The sequence below is a fragment of the Ornithodoros turicata genome, chromosome 3 (genome assembly GCF_037126465.1).
Source record: "Ornithodoros turicata isolate Travis chromosome 3, ASM3712646v1, whole genome shotgun sequence".
In the NCBI taxonomy this organism is placed as follows: domain Eukaryota; kingdom Metazoa; phylum Arthropoda; class Arachnida; order Ixodida; family Argasidae; genus Ornithodoros; species Ornithodoros turicata.
In genome coordinates, this window is record NC_088203.1 from 94,517,351 (window position 1) to 94,538,069 (window position 20,719).

At 45.5% G+C, this 20,719-nt stretch overlaps 1 protein-coding gene across 1 annotated transcript in view; it reads left to right on the forward strand.

Moving 5' to 3' along the window:
- LOC135388857 (hemicentin-1-like) overlaps positions 1–20,719 on the forward strand; it is a 160,681-nt gene that overhangs the window by 16,710 nt on the left and 123,252 nt on the right. The window contains exon 2 of the mRNA XM_064618703.1: positions 16,358–16,387. Coding sequence (XP_064474773.1) covers positions 16,358–16,387 — 30 coding nt within the window. The remainder of the gene's footprint in view (positions 1–16,357; positions 16,388–20,719) is intronic.

Consider the following 20,719-nt stretch of genomic DNA (forward strand, 5'->3'; position numbering starts at 1 on the left):
CAACTACAACAAACAGCAAAACGAAACAATGTCAGTTTCGTATTCAACCCTTACGGCTACGTCACGAAGTGATACCCACACCTAACCTAACCTCGCGCCCGCACCGACTGATAGCTCGCACACTACAAACAACACACAGGAGAAAACAAGCGTGCCCGTTCTTCACGAACGTTGTACGTGCGGAGAGGTTTTCCACGTCGCCGCAAGACTATTAATTGGGGCGGGCGATCCAAACAGTTGGGACGATATTAATTGCGAAGAGACCCCGCAACGCACTGGTGGCATGGAACGGCTTTTTTTGCAGCGAGTCAGGTGAAATGGAGCAGATAGGCATCGCTGTGGGGCGACAGACGGAGAATTATCGGCGCCGCGCATCGTCGACCGACGGTTCTGCCGCTGATGGTCCCTTTGTCTGTGTCGAGTGCAGGCATTGCGAGTACATCTGCCTGAGGGTACACCCTTAAAATATAACATCACCACATGACAGGTTGAACGCGAACCATTGCACAGAACGATATCGTTTATGCTGCTCATTTGTGGAACGCAAGGGTGCTTTCACCTTTTTGTGAAAATTAACATAATGGCATAAGTGTCATCAAAAAGGCCTACTACTCCCGTTTTCAACGAATCAGGAGAGAGAACGATGTCATTCGGGATGATGGCTGTCTATGAGCGTGTGATGTGGTGAAGTTCTGCGTTAAGCCGTTAAAGAGCTAGTTGAAGTGCGTCACCCTGGGATATGAGGCATCATGCAAAATCACCCACCCTCTCTTCCAATGAAAGGCCTCCCCCGAGACATACAAACTAAAAACACATACGCTCCATACACTCTAAAAACACAGTAACGGGGGAGGGGGGTGGGGGGTAATGGCATGATCGGCTCGCCGTTGTTGGCCACACAGAAGTGGGCGTCGTCACGACTACAGCAAAAAAAAAAAAAAAAACGGATGGAGGATGAAGGGTGGAGATGCGTAGAGGGTGCGGGAGTTCGTCTGGGAGTGCAAAGTGTCAGAGTGTGCGTTGCCCACATCCTGCAGAAAGAGAACAAGGTTTCTTGTTCAGCGGAACGTTCAGCAAAAGAACCACAGGGGTAGAGGGTGTCCGCTAGCGTGCCAGAGCTGGAGTGAGGGAGATGGGCTTCGCGCGCAGAATGGTATATACTACAGGATGTGCACAATTGTTTCTAAAAAACAGAACTTCACCACAAAGCACGGTGAAGGCCAACCACTGCACAGAATGATACCTTTATCACTCCCGATTTTTGGAAAGCGCGGGAAGCGCGCGCCTCCCGTTTTTAAGCAATCAGGGGCAGAACGATGTCATTCAGGATGGTGATTGGCTAAGAGTGCGCTATGTGGTGAAGTTCTGTTTTTAACGTTTGGCCTTCACCGTGCTGTGTGGTGAAGTTCTTTTTTTGGAGTGTATGCAAGACCGGCTCTAGGAATCATGCCAGCTGCGGTCGCTGTCATGAACATGAAACCGTAACTGTAACGAAAATATTCTGAAAGAATTCTCCTTATACAACGCTATGCGGGAAACCTACCTTGCACACTCCTGGATTGGCACATTGGGGAACATCGTATGAGCCATCGTATGCCCCGGAGGTCCTTATGCAGAACGATCTACAAAAAAGCCCTGCCGATTGTGGTTCGCAGCAATATCTTCTTCCGTACGTACGCCTCCTACACTCTAAGAAAAAAGGGTGTAAAAATGTGGTAACTTCTATAGTTACCACCTAGGCCAACATAGCGTCTGATAAAGGGTGTAAAAGGGTGGTAAAAGCAATTAGCATATATCCAAATTGCTAGAAAAAGGCGTACGCCCCCTCGCTCATCGAATCAGAAGCGGTAACCCTATAGGTAAGAGGTAGAACTTTGTATCCTTTTAGGCACAACATATGCGACAACTATTACCTCCTAAAAGGTGTAACTGCTCCACCCTTTTTTCTTAGAGTGTAGGGCGGCCCATAATGCCGTCATTCACCTCAGCATGCACAGGCAATACTGTCTCTGCTGCTGCTGGCGACGAGAAGCCGGTACGCGAGCGTCACGGTGCAACTCTTCACATGCCATTACATGTGAACCAGCAACTGCCGCTGCCATTTTTTCTCTGAGGCACGTGACGCAAACGTCACAGCCAACGTGACTCTCCGGAATGACCAATCTGCATCGCGCGCCATTTTCTCGTTTCTTCGCTTGATGTCGCGCCAAGGGGAAAAAGGGTTTTTGGCGATGCGACGTACGGGACAGGATTTTCATTTCAAATTGGGCCCTTAACGGATGTCTCTGTACAACTCGTAACCTCGTACGTTTTCTCCAAGAAACGGGCCTTGCGCAAAGACCCCTCTAGTGTACCTTCTATCCACAATGCACTTCGGTCTCATCGGTTTCATTCACTATGTCATACCTCACCTTCAAACCTTCATTCTTTTTTTGCGATAGTCCGGACGATGCCCACTCGCGTGTGGCCAACAACAGTAAACATATTTCGACGTTACCCTCCTCCCCTGGAGGTTTTGATGTTATCCGTAACAAGGCGTGCATCCTAAAAGGTGCAAGGAATAGAATCGTGACTATGACCTGGGGTGATTCACCACTGGAGCGCAGTACTACCCCATTACACGCGAAACATTAGATGTGAGATATGAGAATGAAGTTAAAGTTGTGTGCAAGTACAACAACTGAGATGGCCTCCACTGACTGTGCTACGCCGCAAAAAGGAAGGTGAAGAAGAAAGCACACATGAAAGAAGCACCAATAGTCATTGAAATACGGAGTATGACTCGTCTGGAGCAAACCGGTAGACAAGAGGAATTCCAAGTAAGCGAGAAGACATCGACACTGTTGCACGTGGCTCTGACATGGGCCAAGAATTGCATCGATTCGATATGCATAATACTACGCGAAAACCGATTCACTTCCTGTTTTTTCCTAATTCGTCCGAATAACACGGCGGTGGTGATGAAACTGCTTGCCGTGGTCGTTCACGCTTAGGCGGGCAACGTCACGACGAACGACACATAGTAGAGAATAACGTACGCGGAGTCTAAAGAAGTGAGATCTGCCTATACCTAACTGTCATATTAGATAAACAGACAGTGTGCTCCACTATCGACTACAAGTCTGAGCGCAGCCACAGAAGCACAACATCGCCGCAGAATAATACGCACATATGTGTGCGACCCCCGGACACGCGCAGGGCAATGTGCAGGGTGGAAGCAGGCACAGCGCATCTACTACTGCACTGCAGACGTTACGACACTGCACGCGACACCCTCAAAGGACTCCTGACTGCTCTGGGACACACACACACATAGACCTTCCTGTATTACTTGGCCCTGGCCGACACTCCCGTCAGTGGTGGGTCACTCGAGCTTTCCTCGACTTTCTCCACACGACAGACCTCATGAACAAATTATGAGTTGACCTTTCATGTCATCTACACATCACGCCACCCTCATCATCTTATATTTGTTTTTACTTCATCTTTGTGATATATTTTGATTTAGGAATCCGACCTTCGGTAAGGCTGACCTTTCCGAAATAAACGTATATCCCCCCCCCCCCCCCCCCCGGGACAAGTTTACGTCCTTCGATTCGCAGATTCAAAGATCGTCACTTTGAAGAAACAGGGAGTACCTCTGCCACCAAACCGGAAACACAATTTCTTCACGAATGAGTACAAGGCTGCAGTTCCCGTATCGCTTTCCATTCGTACCCACACTCAACAAGGTGATACTGTAAGAATTGCTCTACTGATGCGCGCCTAGGTCACGGGAAACTGTAAAGGGTCGTCTCCCCTCTCCTTTCGTCTTTTTATTTGATATTCGTTTTTTTTTGTGTCTTTTTTGGGGGGATTGCTGGGGAAGGGTGCGTTTGCTGCGCCCTTCGTGTGCGAGTCACGTCTCTGGACTGGGATGGACGGCCATTTTGCCTGGTCGTAAATATTCTCGGCGTCCCCGTTCGGGAGGAGGACAAGAAGCCATAAAAAATTTTGCAAACCGCAGTTATGTATCCGACTACGTGCACGAACATGTGCGCCGAGGAAGAGCACACGAGTAATAAAAGAAAAGAAAAGCAAACAGACACGGGGACGGAAGTGTCGAAGGTAGTAGAGAGCGAGGGGGAAATTCGGAGTGCAAGCAAAAATGAGGGGAATATAAGTACGATATTTATTTCCCTCGTTTCCTTTGGAAAAATAATAAAAAGAAAGATTCTGTGCTTGATTTTTAGGTTGAGTAGCAAAACTGAGCGTGCTCGGGATTTCTGTTGTCTGTGCTAGTGAAGAGTTTTGACATATTTGGAACTTTAATGACAATTGTTTGACTGATTTCTGAAGCAGAGACGCGTCACCTGAAGACGAGTTTCGCGATACTGTGACTTAGAACATAAAGGGAGCGATTTGGACATAGCGTTCACTGGATTGATAAACAAGCTGACTGCAACTTTGTCAAACGTTTGGAAATTACGTCACTTCTCGTGATCAGTATATTTCTGTTACGCAACCTTTAATCCGCACTAACAAAGCTTTATACCTACTTACAGAGAGCATTGGCGTCTTCTGTGAACTGCTTCATTTAATGCTTTATTGATGCAACAATATCCGACAATGGATTCCATTGTTCATATCTGCAAAATTTGCAAACAACAAAGCCTACTGTAAAGCGTGCTTTGCCACGAGCAGATACTTATCGAGGCGAAGCCACCCTTACGAACCATACGATTGGTACGGGAGACGCTTGAATCAAAATTTCTGCAGCCGGGTGTGGCCAACTACGGCGAGCCGATCCTGCCATTACCCCCCCCCCCCCCCCTTTCCTCCCTCTACAACCACACTCTTAAAAATGAGTTTCACCACACAGCACGCTCCTAGCCAACCATCATCCCGAATGACAGCGTTCTCACCCCTGATTTGTTGAAAACGGGAGGCGGAGCCTATTTTGTGACACTTATGCAGTTCATAATTGTCACAAAAATGGCGTACGCCTCCCGTTTCCAGCAAATCAGGGGAGAGAACGATGTCATTCGAGATGATGGTTGGCTAGGAGCGTGCTATGCGGTGAAGTTCTGTTTTAAGAGTGCAGGTAGCTAGGTTCGAATCCCGGTGCCGGCTGTGCTGTCTGTGGTTTTTCCTGTTTTTTTTTTTACTCAGACGCTGTCAGAGATATGTCGGCACAGTTCCTTCCGAAGTCGGCCCACGACGCACATTCCTCCCAGAGCGTTAGTCGTGGCGTTACCCACCTTCGTGAGGCCGACATCGGCGAGCTCTTTCAACACCACCATCACCTTCTACAGCCTCTAAGAGGAGGTCCCGCAGGTTCTAACTCTGAACTATCTACAAAAAGTCGCAACCTTGTGCGTTTGCTCCAGGAAACGGGCCCTGTGCAAAGACCTCTCTAACATACCCCCCCATCCACAGTGCACATCGGTGTCATTCACCCTGTACTTACATCACCTTCAACCCTTCACCCTTTCATCCCTTTCTGGCTATAGTCGTGATGATGCCCATTCGTGTGTGACCAACAACGGTGAGCCAATTTTGACATTACCCTCCCTCATTTTGAGACAGCCTCAATGGAAAGGAACGGCCCTAAGAGAATATGATGGGAAAAATGATGGGCAAGGGCTAACAATCAGAGACTAATATGAACGTTGGTAAGTTTGTGAACGAGTTTGCCATCGGCCCTATCGAGAAACAGAGAGAGATAGAGAGAGCGTGCAGACGTTGCCCCTGTCCAGGTAGCAAGCAATGAAGCGGTTTTAAACAGGCACTGAACAGTAATGATGGCACAACTGTCTCACTAGTGTAAAAAGCGAGTACCTTGACGACGAAAGTTGGAAGGGTAGGCGCCATCTTTCTTCCGATATGATAGGATATCGATGTTTTGCGTTTAACGTTTCTAAACACGAACTGCAGAATGAAATTTAATTTACAAGAGCGCCACGGCAAGTATCACAATTTTTATGCTGACCTCTATACGAGTTAATGTATTTTGGTGCTCGCTATCAAACACCTGGGCGGAGTTTAAACCCGCACGACTGACGCGGGAAGTAACGTGCGCATACGCGTCAAGTGGAGCAATATATGGTTATGACCCGCATAATGCGAAGGCCCTGTGTTACGGCCACGCCTAATGACGCTGTAAGCAAAGATAAATTGAAATTAACAAGTTTAATGCTTCTACTACTCCGAGTAAACTCACGTCACCATTACTCAACTTTCGGATACCGATCTTACATAAATTAAAATCCACAATATATAATGTTTCTCCTTATATATATATATATATATTTACGACGCCATAGACGTACATCTCGTGAACATGAAGGTCAATCCGTCACAGTCTCATTTACGAGGCAGCGCCAGAGCAGAATATCGTCCGCGCTCTTCTCGCTATGAACTGTGGGCGCCCAGTGTTGTTTGCATACCTTTGCAATCACGGCCGAGAATTAAGCGTCAACGCCCCGTGTTTCCGAGAGCAGAGATGGCAGTATGGTTATTTTTATGGCAGGGACGTATTTATTGTCATTTAATCTTGAAAGTAGCGTCAGCGGTTGACGCTCTTGTTTTCAGTGGGTGTTGGTGTGTGCAGTGACTGACCTACATAAAGCGCACAGACGTATTCATACGCAGATCACGTCATGGATACGAGCCCTATAGAGACATATAAAAAAAAGTGAAATGTCAGCCCACGCCTGCTTTCCAACATGAGGTTGCGTTGTTTGTTTGCCCCCAAGCTCGTCGGCGCTGTGATGCGGGAAAATCGGTTGAGCTAAATAGAGTCGCTCTGGGGGGGACTAGAGAATTGAACATGACAACGAAGTGGTAATTGTGATATGTGGTGATCGGGACGCTTCTGTTCTCATGTAGCAGTTGTGAGTGAGAAGGTGACAGTAAAATTGCTTCGTAGGTTAAATTAGATTTGCGCGGGATTGGGTTAGCTGGGTTTATCGCTGTAACAACCAAAATCTAATTACCTGCAGTAAAGGCTAGGAGCAACACAACAGGAACAAAAAAGCATAGGTTCTACAGTGAGTCAAATCAAATAATAATTTTCGCAACGAGTAAGGCTATCTGGTTTTTTATCACAGATATGGCACATTTAAATACACTGTAAGTAGAAAAGTATTTCAGTCGCTTAAGCTTTTCATCACGTGGATTGGATGTGTGCCAGCATTAACTTTCAATTCAACTGGAGCATGAACTTGACAAACCCGAAAAGCTGTGCGGAGAAGACAGCTCATGCCCTTATTTCGTTTTCGCACCTTTTGGGTGTATTTTTAAATCCATCCCCTCTATACTCTCTTTAGGTGTTATCAGCTCAGGCGGCTGCCGTGGATACTAATCCATGGGCTAACAGGATTAGCGAAAGATTGCGGCGAATAATGCCAAGGGTAGCTTCACGACCGTGTCGGCACTTGTTGGGATTGGAAGGAACGTTTCCCGTCTCCAGTTTTCGATGGCTTTGTGGTGCAAATGAGCCTATCGATATCGTCCTCGAAATATATCCATCTGGGCGAATACTAAGAAGATTGACTTGACTGAGAAATAAGAAGACGTTAGTAAGTGCATATTGTTTCGCATGAGCGAGGGTCGAGCAGTCAAATAAATGGGACAGAGTATCGCACCCAATCATACTCATTAAAATAAAGTTATTGTTGTTAACAGATCCTTGGTAACACGATCAGATATGTGTTCGTGCATGAAGAAGCTCTGTAGTATGACCGCTGGGTTACTTATGCGTTTGCGTTGTCTTAGATATATCGTATACCGTATCTAGTGTGCTAGCGGGTTACTGGTTACCTCCACCATTGCTGTAAAATCGACGTAAAATTGTAACGACAAACCGAACCTCACTGCATCTACAAACTGAGAGGTAAATAAGCAAATAAGTAGTAATGGACGCGAAGGCCACTTGAAAAATGCGATATAAAGAAATTGAAGGACACTAAAGAATTCCTCCTGAGCAACAGAACTTCGGGAAGTACTTGTTACTGAGACTTACTGGGCAACAGTGATACTATGCTCCGTATTTTATTTTTCTTACAACGTTCAGGTGTAAATATATTGTCTTACATGCACACTCCTATTGTGGCGCAAGTTTCACACCACATGCAGAAGGGACTTCCCGAAACGCTCTCCTAAACGTGGCATTTTGCAAGAAGCACCGTTTTAAACAGAACATGCTAAAACACCATTTTAGGGAGATAGATTCTGCTTAAGACACTGTTTCAGATAAGTTTTAAAATAACACGTTATTCAACGCTGTTATTACACCTTTCGGTTGAGTTTACCGAAAAAAAGAAAAGGTGCGTGTTTTCAAAAATGCCTTTTTTTTTCATGCTGAAAAGTGTAAAAAGAAGTGCTCTTGCAGTACTCGGGTACCTTCACAGTGCTGCTATCTCCAGTCAGCCTCGATGGCCGAAAACAGCCCCACTTCATCAATGTCTGTCTCTGTGTACAGCTAGAGTGTGTTTTTGTCTTCAATAATCTACTTTCTGTACCATCCATAAGTTATGCTCGTGGAGATCAATGGCAAGCGGCCACAGGACAAAACGTTGACAGCTTTTCGACTCTGCAAGGGGTATACGCGAGGCTGCCGTGAAAAAGAAAAAAAGAAAAAAAGAAAGAGAAACGGTTCTGGGAGAAAACATACCTTCCCCCTTTCCCATTACAGCATTCATAGAATATACTACCACATCGTTTCTACCAGCGTTTTATGTAAAAAAAAAACAACAACAACAGACATTGCTTCTCTCCACGTCTACTTCCTAATGACCATAAATGATTAGCTTTAAATGAAGATGGTTGAAAAAAAAAGTATAAGTGATATACACTAGCGATATATTTTTGATATATTGACACTGCTTTCGAGTATATCAAAATGTTTAGTGTGAAATGACAAGCTGAACCTTCTGAATCCCAAGGCCCGCGCGGTTCACGACCTTTAATTACCCGCCGATGCAGACAACCACTGATAAAGAGTGGCAAAATGCTACTAATCCAAGTGCTAAGTTCCACTTTATCGTGTTTACTTAATGAACTTCATAGTCGCCATGTGGACCCCGATGTCATGACAGTTGGTACGTTCAGAACGTTCATCTTTTCAGAAGCCTTCCGGGCGTAGACGATTTAATTATGTATGTGATACTTGCACTGCCAATTCATTTACAATGCAGAAGTGACCTTGCGATATACAGTGTTGTGAATCGTTTGCAAGTTGTAAGTTGTTGCAAGTTGTTTGTCAGTTGCCTAATTCATTTACATTGCACAAGTGACTTTGAGATATTCGATGGTGCACTTCTACCTTGCACCTTCGCGTAATGTCTTGGCATTCAACTTTATTTGTATGTCTATCTAAATTCAGTAGTATAAGTAGATAGACGCGGTACCCTCCGCTCGGTAGCCTCCGATATTTCGAATAAAGATTGTTCTGGTCAGGATGTTGTTCATTGCTCAGATAGATACTACAAGGCAAGCATAACTACAGTCCATATTTAGATCACGAGACTTCCCAAAGGACAGTCTCCGTTCACAGTGTCGGCAACTCTCGACACGTGACTTTTGCTTCAAGCGTTCCGTTGAGATTTCCGCTCTAGAGTTGTACGAAATAAGCTGTAAAATATTAATACAGTAAAAATTAGGATGAAGAAGAAAAAATGTATGCTTTGTTTTAGTTGGTATGACAACAGGTAATCGATGGTCTTACGAGCACTCTTGGGCGCATGCTAAACACCACCTACACTCTTAAAAATGAATTTCACCACATAGCACGCTCCTAGCCAGCCATCACCCCGAATGACAACGTTCTCGCCCTCGATTTGTTGAAAACGGGAGGAGGAGCCTATTTTTGTGCCGTGCATAATAGCACAAAATAGGCTCCTCCTCCCGTTTTCAACAAATCAGGGGCGAGAACGCTGTCATTCGGGATGATGATTGGCTAGGAGCGTGTTATGTGATGAAGTTCATTTCTAAGAGTGTACATAGAGAAAGCCTGCTCACTCGTCGACGTGGCGGAACAACTAAGAGTCAGCCAATTAGGATCGTGTTTTCAATGCCTTAGCCAATCACGAACGTGCTTTCAACGGTCGTAGCCATGGAGACGAACGAAAACTTTAAAATAAAGCGCAAAACGGTCCCATATCTTTCTCAAAAGCGTGTTGCACTTTTTGTTTACAGATTTAAGTCTGCAGGTTCAAAGTTAGGTGCAGTCATTTGCGAGTTCTTGAATTCGCAGAACGGCGAATCGTAGCGGTAGCAGACGGATTCTGACTTTATATGTCCACGTAGCGAAGAAGGGAGAGGAGGCAATAAGCAGGCCTTCTTTATCTATAGCTGGCGTTGGCACGCTACACTGTCTTCACGGTTAATGAGAAACACAGAACCCCTCCCCTCCTATTTTTTTCTTGATAGCTGTAAAATATACGGACGAACACATATACGCAGGCGCCTCTTGTGTTCGTGCGAACACAGGCGCTTCATTTTCTTGTGTTCGTCCGCATGTTCTAGCGCTACCAAGGAAGGTTGATATGTAGCCACACGTCCAGAGTGTTTAAATGGTGGAAGAATAGCACGAAACGAAATATGCAGCGTAAAATCCCGCGGTACATTATTGGCAAACGCCCTCCCACAGCTCCAATTTTTCTTTCTTCTCATTTGTTTACGACACCATGGTGGTGTCAACTTTGAGCGTGACGTTCATTATTTCAGCTGAACAACAACAACAAATACAACAACAACAACAACTAAATCATGACTATGGCCTGGGGTGATTCACCGCTTGAGAGCAGTACCCTACCCCATTACACGAGAAGCATGAGATGTGAAATATGAAAATGAAGTTATGTGCAAGTCCAAGTCGAACTCCCGTCGTCTGGTTGCGCAACGCTATACGTCGCACAAAAGGAAGAAGCACATGAAAGAAGCGCCAATGGTCCTTGAGATGCAGGGGTGGACCCTACAGCGTCTGGAGCAAGCCGGTAGCCAAGAGGAACTCCAAGAACATCAGAAGTCCTCGACGGTGTTGGACATGGCTCTGACATGGGCCAAGAATTGCAGCCAGGTTGAACGTCTGTCGGCTAGCACCACTCAGCTGAGCACAGAGTTGCCGCCTCTCCGTTTCGTAGAGCTTACATTCTATTAGGACGTGCTCAATGTTCGCTTCAACGCCACATTTGGAGCATAGGCAGCTGTCACAGTATCCGATTCGGCACTTGAATTGGGGAGTGAAGGCAACGTTGAGACGAAGCCTGTGCAGGAGGGACGTGAAATAGCGTGGTAAACGGTCAGGAACTGAGAAGGACATAGTGGGATCCACAGAATACATGAGAGACCTGTCAGTGATGTCTCGACTCCACTGCTGGCGAGCTAGTGGCTGAATGAGCTCATTCAGAAGTGATCTCCTGTCTCCTCTTGATAACACCGTTGGTACAACAGCCGGAGACTGTTGGGCAGCCGTTGCCGCTCTGTCGGCTTCTTCGTTTCCGCTCAAGCCACAGTGACCCGGGACCCACTGCAGGGATATATGATGACCATGATCGCTTAGAAGCTGAACCTAATGGAGGATATCAGTGACAACTGGGGCGAGCGATCCACGTATTCCCATGTTGGCAAATACGCTGATGATGGCGAATGTGGAAAAATATATTTCAGCTGAATAGCTCTCGCAACGTTATAATATTCGTTCCCGAAGCGCCTGCTCGCTCAGCAGACTGGTTCCTGGGGTACGCTAAGCGAATGAGTTAATGCCTGATTTAATGCTTCGCATCAGCTAAGCCGTCTTGAGGTTGCTTTGAAACAGCTCTGCATGATGCCGTCTGTAACATATTTCATGCATGAAGCTTTCTCCTGTGTGTTTTATCAAATGTCAAGCGCAATAAGACCAACAAAACACATACAAAAAGAAAAAGACAGGAATGATGAAGCAATCTCTGTTGAACGCACGCTAAATATGTTATATCAACGTGCATTGACAATGATACATTGGGGCTTTGCTTTGCGAGACAGGGAGACATTTTTTTTAAATTCTGTGTTAGCGCCGCGAAGCAACTGTGGCTGTGAGCGGCATAGACATTGGCAGATGGAGAGAGGACAGCAGGAAGGAGTGAGGGACAGGGGGTTAATATGCGTCCTGGGCCGACCTCAGGGGGAACTGTGCGGTCGTTCGTCCGGAAAGTCTGCGGGAAAACCCAGGGAAAACCCCAGACAACACAGCCGGTGCAGGGATTCGAACCAGCATCACCTCCCAGTCTCGGCGTGGAAAGCGGTCACCCTATAACCACTACGCCACGGGAACTGGCGTAATTTTTGCCCACTGTTAAGCTCGCGTTAAGATAACGCCACACGGCACACCGTGTCTAACGCCCCTCGCGAAAGACGACGTGTCCAAGCAATTTGCACCCCGCCAACACGTCACTGACGTCCTCGCAGCCGTGGCACGAACCCGCCACTTTGAGGTCGGTAGGGGCTCACGTTATCCACCGAGACCGGTTCAACGCATATTAAAGGGTCCACGAAGAGATCGTCGAAAAATCGAAGTTCTCGGTGGAGAATAGCTCTCATGGATGACTTTTTATGTGAAATGTATCCGATTTTCGCCATATTGCATTCAATGCGGGCGCAGTTCACGCGCAAAAAAAGAAGCGTCGAACGACCGTTCGACATACCCCATACAAGCGGCCTGACGTCACCTGCATCATATGCCCACTCCGTGGTTGCACCAAGCCAGTCCGCCAACGGGGAAGGTCACCTGTTTCTGATGTCACATTTAGTTTCTCCGTCGGGCCGGCAACGGTCGGGTCGCAGCAGTCCCCTTTTCTGGTCGTGGTGTGTTAGTTAATTTCTCCATTATTCTAGTCACTGTTCGGTTTATGCTCCGCGTGTGAATGCGCTAGCGCTAGCAGAAACGCATTCCATATGCTTGCAGAAGTCTTGCGGGTCTCTTCGTGGTCCTTGTAAAGGCGGGACCTAGTAGTAACAACGGAAAATGGCATCGATAAACTGCACTTTTCTCAGTGTCCAATCACATCACCATCCATTGTATGTTCGTATATGTTTCGTACAGAATCTACGTTACACTTCGTGCATTTGCATTCGCTATTTGTTGGCGATGAACCTCCCCACTCCCCATCTCAAAATAAAGTTCTTGTTGTTGCTATTTGTTGGCAGCCGCCCCTATTGGTTGGCAGCCACCTGTCGTGCATCCTCGGCCCTTGGGACACCGCGGCCCACTCTAGGGCGGCCTTCCGTTATCTAGTTTTGTTTTTATAAGTCTGGCCTAATGAACTCATTGTGACCCCGACAGCGCCCTCGGGCATTCCCACCATCACGATCAGGATCGCTATCGCCACTCCGATCATCATCGACATCTCTCATCATCATCATCATCGCTCATATTAAAAAATCTCACCAGCGCAAAAGAAAATTTAACTAATGGGTATAGACACTTGTCACCAAATAGCCTCGCTATGTACCTACCATGTTGAATTCTGCGTGGCTGTGATAACATTATAAACTCATAATGTGAAAATAATTTCATTTAAAGTCACAACTTCGCCTCAAATTAAAAGGAAACAACTACATGCGTATGATCCTTAGAGTGCAGAAGACTGCTGCGCAAAATACTGCCGGCACATTTCGTTGTACCACATCTGAAATGCTGCTTGTTATCTTCGTTATCTGAAACGTCAAATTGACCGCGTTATAACAGAACATTTCGCCCAGCAAAAGATCGCGATTTTAAAAGCGCGCTAAACGGTACCGAGACATGCACGAAGTGTCACGAGATCTAAACTTTGCCATAAGAGTAGTGCAGTCAAAATATTTGTAAAAGTAAGTTACTTGTTTGGGGGGGGGGGGGGGGCAGGCGTTCCCAGGCGAACTTATCTTGGTTGTCGTTTAAGCCAGATTTTATAAACTTTTGCTTTGCTCCAATAGGTCACCGGGAATTTCGTGCGGAAATGACGCCAGTGTCCTCGCTTCCCTGTCAAGCGCCTCGCAGGTTCCGATCAGCAATGCACTTTGTGATCGCTGCTTGTTTAAAATCGGTTTCCCAGTCGCAGTATGGGTGGCTGTTGCGCTGTTGTGAAGGGCTGACTATTCCCTTCAGGACTACAATGCTAGGTATTGGCACGGCGACGGTAATGCTGCGTACTTCACCTACATACGATGAATGTATGGAAGAATATGAAACGCGCATCATCAAAAACGCATTTTTGACATTTTGATTTTAACACATTTTTTATTTATTTTCAGCTACAGCAGAAAATCGCTGCTTACACACGCAGCGCACGCTTGAAGTTAGCTTGTTGCCGTTATACTCAATGTTACATTACGCGCGTCCTTACCGTCAGTAAATTAGTTTAAGAACACGCGCAGAAAAACACAGTGTGTTAGTCAGGTTCTGACAGTCGCGCTTTACCGCTTACTAAAGATGTTTCTAGAGCCAGGCACATTCACCTCCAGCACCCATAGCGTGCGTCGTCTGCTAAGCGTAGACACGGAAGTCGACCCTTTTCCCATGATTCTTAGAAAGTACCGGTCAGCCATTGGGCGAAACAAAAGTTTCGGACCGGAAGTTCGAAGTCCCAGCATGCGTAGCGCCACCTCTCAACATGAAAGCCGCTCATTAGGCTCGTGCACATGACGCCACGCGCAGCCTTTCAGCCACGTGACAAGGGAAAACATGGGGATGCGTCACAGCGCCATACTGCTGGCCGAATCAGGCAGCAGCGTCTGTTTTTACAATTCCCTCTCGTAACTGCACGCATATCGCAAACAACTCACAGCATTTCCTCCTACTAGGACTACGGTGCGGCAATATGGTTTCCCATGTCACGTGACCAAACATGACGTCACTGCAAACGCCTCATTATTGGCCCACCAAAGTTGCTGAAAAGTTGGACTGTGTAACGCGAGCTTAGGAGCGCGTTCGCATCCCAATAGAAGAGAAGGCGCCAGCAACGTGGTATAGCGAGTCGGAAGAGTCCGCTCTTTAAGAGCGTATAATCAGGCTGAGCACCAAGTTGCAGTGAGGAATCTGCCGTAATTGCGCTTTCCTCCTTCACTGAAAAGGGCTTTAACGCTCCCAGCTTTAACACGCTGTCGCTGAATAGGTTGGACTGGCTTTCGCCTAGTGGGGTCTCTGCTTAAAATAGGGTCCTTTGCTGGCCATTATTTTAAGTTGATTAGCTTTTCTGGCAGTTAATTTTCGCCAAGAGGGTTTTCTTTTCACCGCGACGCAAAGGAAATTCTTCGGACGTCTTTTCACGGCTTTGCAACTCGGAGACTGCGTCTTTAAGGTTGATTGCGATGTTACGGAGCGTGCTTCTAGGTCGTCAGTGTTTGTGCCCCTAATACAATGGCGTGACGAAGAGGTGTGAATTCATAGAGATGTGTACAGTCTATTTACTTTAAGTGAGCGGGATTTCGACGTAGATTTATTTTGGTTGTGACTGGGCATTAGCCGAGGGCAGTTATTAGGTACCTTGAGGGGTGTCTTGTGTTTGTCAGTTGTGTGTTAAAGCCTGAGAACAGCTGCACTCTTCACCGCACACTTCACCGCATAGCACGATCCTAGCCAACCATCATCTCGAATGATATCGTTATCTGGCATGATTTGTTGAAAACGGGAGGCGTACTTATTTATGGGGCAATTATGAACAGCATAAGTGTCACAAAACAGACGTACGCCTCCCGTTTTCAACAAATCAGGACAGATAACGATATCATTCGAGATTATGGTTGGCTAGGGGCGTGCTATGCGGTGAAGTTCATTTTTAACAGTGTACTTTACGTAAATACTTTACTTACTGCAGTTATTTTTGGGAGTTTTTAACATCAATGGGCCTCTCCACCGTGCTTTGATCACCTGAACTGCCATCTTCATCATCATCCTCATCATCCTTCAAGTCTTGTATTACGTACTACTGCAGATAACCGTGACCAGCCGCGGGACGGGTTTCGGAAGCTAACGGGAGGCTACACGAGACCTTCACCACATAACACGCCGAAGGCACACCATCGCACAAAATGATATCGTTATCACCCGGAAAGGCGCAGCGCGCAGGCCTTTTTGTAGCAATTAACATATGCCGCATAAGTGTCATAAAAAGGCGTGCACTTCCGGTTTCCAACAAACCAGTTCACAGAACTATGTTATGGCATGATGGTTTGGTTGGGAGTGTTTTATGCGGTGGGGGGGGGGGGGAAGTTCTGCTTTAACAAACGTGGCAGTGGGCTATTTCCGAGCGCGCTCTCTACCGGTGCATGTATGAACTTGGGAACGCGTAACTTTGAACACTGCGCATGATACATATGTGTATGGTCACGTTCTGTACGATGTTTCTCATTTTTACAGGAGCTGCCTCTCATGAAGCCTCTTCATCCCGTGAGTCTTTTTTTTTCTTTATCCTCCTCTCTTTGTAGTTATTTTTCGTCAATATAACTTACCATTTAGTTAAGAGAGTCCAAGGTTCGTTAGACCCAAAGACGTCGTGAACAAGAATTAAAAATATAAGATGTTTTAATCTAATATAACTCCCTTAGAACAAATTCCCTCGGAAGCAATGAACTCAAGTGATGTACCCAATTACGTCCCATTTGCATGTGTGAGTCAGGAACTTCAATATGTTACGAATATGACATTAGACACCAAGAACCGTATCTAATGCGTTACGATGCGATGCTCTAGGAACAGTTAGGTACTTAAAAAAATAATAACAAGAGAGAGACGAGTCCCTCAGTGACCACCAGGTACAAACAAAACTATTTGAGTCTTACGCACTTTCGGTATCTTTCTTTTCCCGACTAAGTGCCATGCATACATCATGAACACCACATATTCAAATTCAAGTGGCGTTCATCGTCAGAAGTTCTATTCCGCCAGTGAATGTATTTTCCTCTTCTTTTTCCATCTCATAATTACCCAGACCAGTTGGCCCGCCTTGGTAACGTCAAAAAACACTTTATCGAATCGCCCAGAAAACTTAGCGGCTAAGTAAAAAAAAAAGAAAAAGGGATCAAGAGCTGTTCACTTTCACGCAAGTTGTACAAACGAAGCAAGCAGGGAGACTTTATGCTAAGGCCACTCGCGATGAAATTAGCTGAACGCATAACACAGGAAAAAAAAAAAAGAAGAAGAAGCGTGAGGAAGTTAAGCCGTAGCGAAACCTCGTCCGTGAGGTTGTCATAAAGTGCCCGTGGCTGGGGTGTGTGAAATTTCGTAATGAATCTTTGATAGAATGAACTGAAGAAGTCCACGCAAGAAGAAATTAGGATGTTTCGTGGTGATGGTCGTCGTGGCTTGTGCTCTCGCATGTAGACATCGTCACGCCCGTATAGCCAGGATGGGATCTGATGATATGATATGATATCATGTGACATGAGATGTTGAAATGATGACGGTCAAAAGTTAAGTTGTAGGCCGGTCACTGCTATAGGATTGATGAGAATTCCCGTGGACAAATAAACTCTGGGTCATAACGTTTCGTATGATAACAGTACTTCACAGTATGCTCACAAATCAGCTCCTATATATAAATGAAAGGAAGGAAAGGAAAAAGAAATAATTAGTACCGTTCCAGTTTACAAGGGCTGTTCTAGCATTCCAGATAAGTGACTGTTGAACGACATACGCCTTTCTGTTCTCCATTCGATGCTAGTATACAGGATGTCTCAGTTAAATCCCCGGGCTAAATAATTCGCGAACGGGTGAACCAATCAAAGAACGTTCTTTTTTAAAAGTATCTGTCTGAGACCGCCATGAGTGGGAGGCAGTCATTATTTACATAAAAATTCAAATGTGTTTCGTGAAAAACGTGACTTCTAAAGCAGGGCGCAGTCGGCATTAAAATGGGTACTACCCGTTTTTGGACCTTCGGTGGACACCTTTTAGAGAAAAATCTGCCACCGAAGCGGGTCATTAGTTGCAGTAATTAATTGGTTTTGGTTTACATATTTTGTCGCGGTTGGTCGCGGTGAAGCGCAAAAGGACGCTCTTCCACTCCCTTATCCACCGATGAATTACGTACTCTTGAGCTTACTTCGCAACGGGGAGTGCCGAAGAAAAACTAACAGCGTCAGACAGACTTCGTCAATCCCACACCCTGCTTATCTTACTGATATGCGCCATTTCTCTGTCATGATCGCACGGACGAAACACAGCTAATCACATAGTACCTTGATATGCTTTCCACTTTTTCTTCATCACTCCCCGTTGCGAAGTAAGCTCAAGAACACGTTAGCTAACTATACGGTAACTATAAAAAGTATAACTTCGTAAAACTTCTATCCCCACCGAATGTTTCTATCGTTTTCTCATCTATTTCCATTAAACAAATACGCTCGCAATCATCCTCCTCTAATGTTTCCCTTTATATCTTTTCACATATTCTAATAGCTAACTGGCTATCATATCTTTAGGGCGCCGTGATCAGCCTGATTCGATATAGAAATATGATCTTCTTAAAGGTTTACATAGGACACAACATACTCATTGTAATGAAAAAGGAAGAGAGAACAACGAAATTAGACTATCCTTTTTGCAACGACGATTATTTTTCGTAGACAAGACACCAGATAATTGAATTCGCTTAGGAACTAAATTGCTTTGAAAAGAGAACGGAATGTACGTTCCGAGACAAAGTTTTCTACGACATTTGCATGTGAAAACCGAGTTCGAAGGCTTAACCGCATATTGAGCGTGATTTCCAGAGTTGATTGCCTGTTGCATTCGCGGGCGAAGTTTGCACAAGTGAATAAGGTACCGCGGTACAAAATACTCTCGGAGAAATATCAATCCCTTAAGCAGTCATTAAGGGAGAATGTTACAGCGCCCATAGCCACCCCAGGCTAAATATACAGGGTGTCCCGGAAAACGTGTCATTGAATTATAATTAAAAAACTACGCCACCTGTAATCATGCGGTCAACGGCATTTGTTCTTACTAGGTTTTTGCCACCTCCTGATGTGCATGTCATGTAACCCAAGTTTAATTATGTAAATTTTTGCGAGCTTAAGTCGGAGATTTGCCTAGTAAATGTCACTTTTTTACCCCACCAATGTGAAGAGCGTATCTAATTTACTCAGATTAATTATAATTGACCGGGATATTCAGGAGCTATCCCATCGGAAAAAGTAGCCGAACATCATGCTCTACAGAGGTCGCACGGAATAGCGCACGATGAATTTTTCAGCGCAATCTTTGTCAGTTCGACGAAAGGAGGTTGGAAACCCAGCCCACCCCGGCATCGCAGAAAGAGATAACACAGGCACGGCTTATCACGTCCGACTTTCGCTGGGATAATGCTTTCCCTCTCCCAATTTTAGGAACTATGACTTTTTGTGAACTCGTGAAGTGAACTCGGAAATTTAAAGGTAAAGGTCACTTTTTTACCCCACCAACAGGAAGAGCTTGCCGAATTCACTCAAATTCATGATAATTGACAGTGATATTCACGAGCTATCCCATCGGAAAAAATAGCCGAACATCATGCTTTTCGGAGCATCGGACCATAACGCGCGATGACTCTTTGAGCGCAATCGCTCTCAATCCGACGAAAGGGGGTTCCAAAGCCAGCCCACAGAGTGATAGTAGAAAAAGTAACAGTTCCTAAAATTGGCAGAGGGAAAGTATTATCCCAGCGAAAGTCGGACGCGATAAGCCATGCCTGTGTTATCTCTTTCTGCGATGCCGGGGTGGGCTGGTTTTCAACCTCCTTTCGTCGGACTGACAAAGACTGCGCTGAAAAATTCATCGTGCGCTATTCTGTGGGAGCTCCATAGAGCATGATGTTCGGCTATTTTTTCCGATGGGATAGCTCCTGAATATCCCTGTCAATTATCATTAATTTGAGTAAATTAGACACGCCCTTCACGTTGGTGGGGTAAAAAAGTGAGCTTTACTTGGCAAATATCCGACTTAAGCTCGCAAAAATTCACATAATTCAACTTATGTTACCCGACATTCACATCAGGAGGTGGCAAAAACCCAGTAAGAACAAATGCCGTTGACCGCATGACTCTAGGTGGTGGAGCTTTTTTTTATTATAATTCAATGACACGTTTTCTGGGACACCCTGTAGATACGAAACACTGCTTCTTAAAATTCCTTTGTGTTGTTCATTATCGTAAATACGGGCCCTATGTTGTTCGTAGCAAATAAATAGCTTACGCAAAGTCCTTAGTACTTAGCTAGGTTTTTCTTTTTTTCTTTTTCGAAACAAGGGGACATGTACCCACCCTCAACAGATTCTATGTTATATTGTTACCAGTCACTCCCACACATTCACACGTACGAACACACTCATTGCCGGCGATATCTTTCTCACGTAACATTGTAGTGGATGAGGCAATTAAACGTAGAAGAATAAACACAACACAATCCTCACAACGCGAAGCTGCATACTTCAAATTAATGTTTGCAACTGAAGAAGAGGTATGTGCTTGCCCTTGTATGTTTAATTGCCTCATCCACTACAAAAAAAAAAAAAAAGGCGGTATCGCTTATCTAAAGAACACCCCTAAAGAAAGAAATAAAAAATAAGAAAGAGACGGCGGTCTGCCTGCCGAGACGGGGGGCAAGTCGCCACAGAGAGAGAGAGAGAGAGAAAAAAAAAAGGCAAGAGAAAAGAAAAAACGGGACACAGCAACTAGACACACGACACATGGCGATGATACGTTCAGTGCAAAGTTCGGTGGTTACAAGGTTACATGAAAAAGA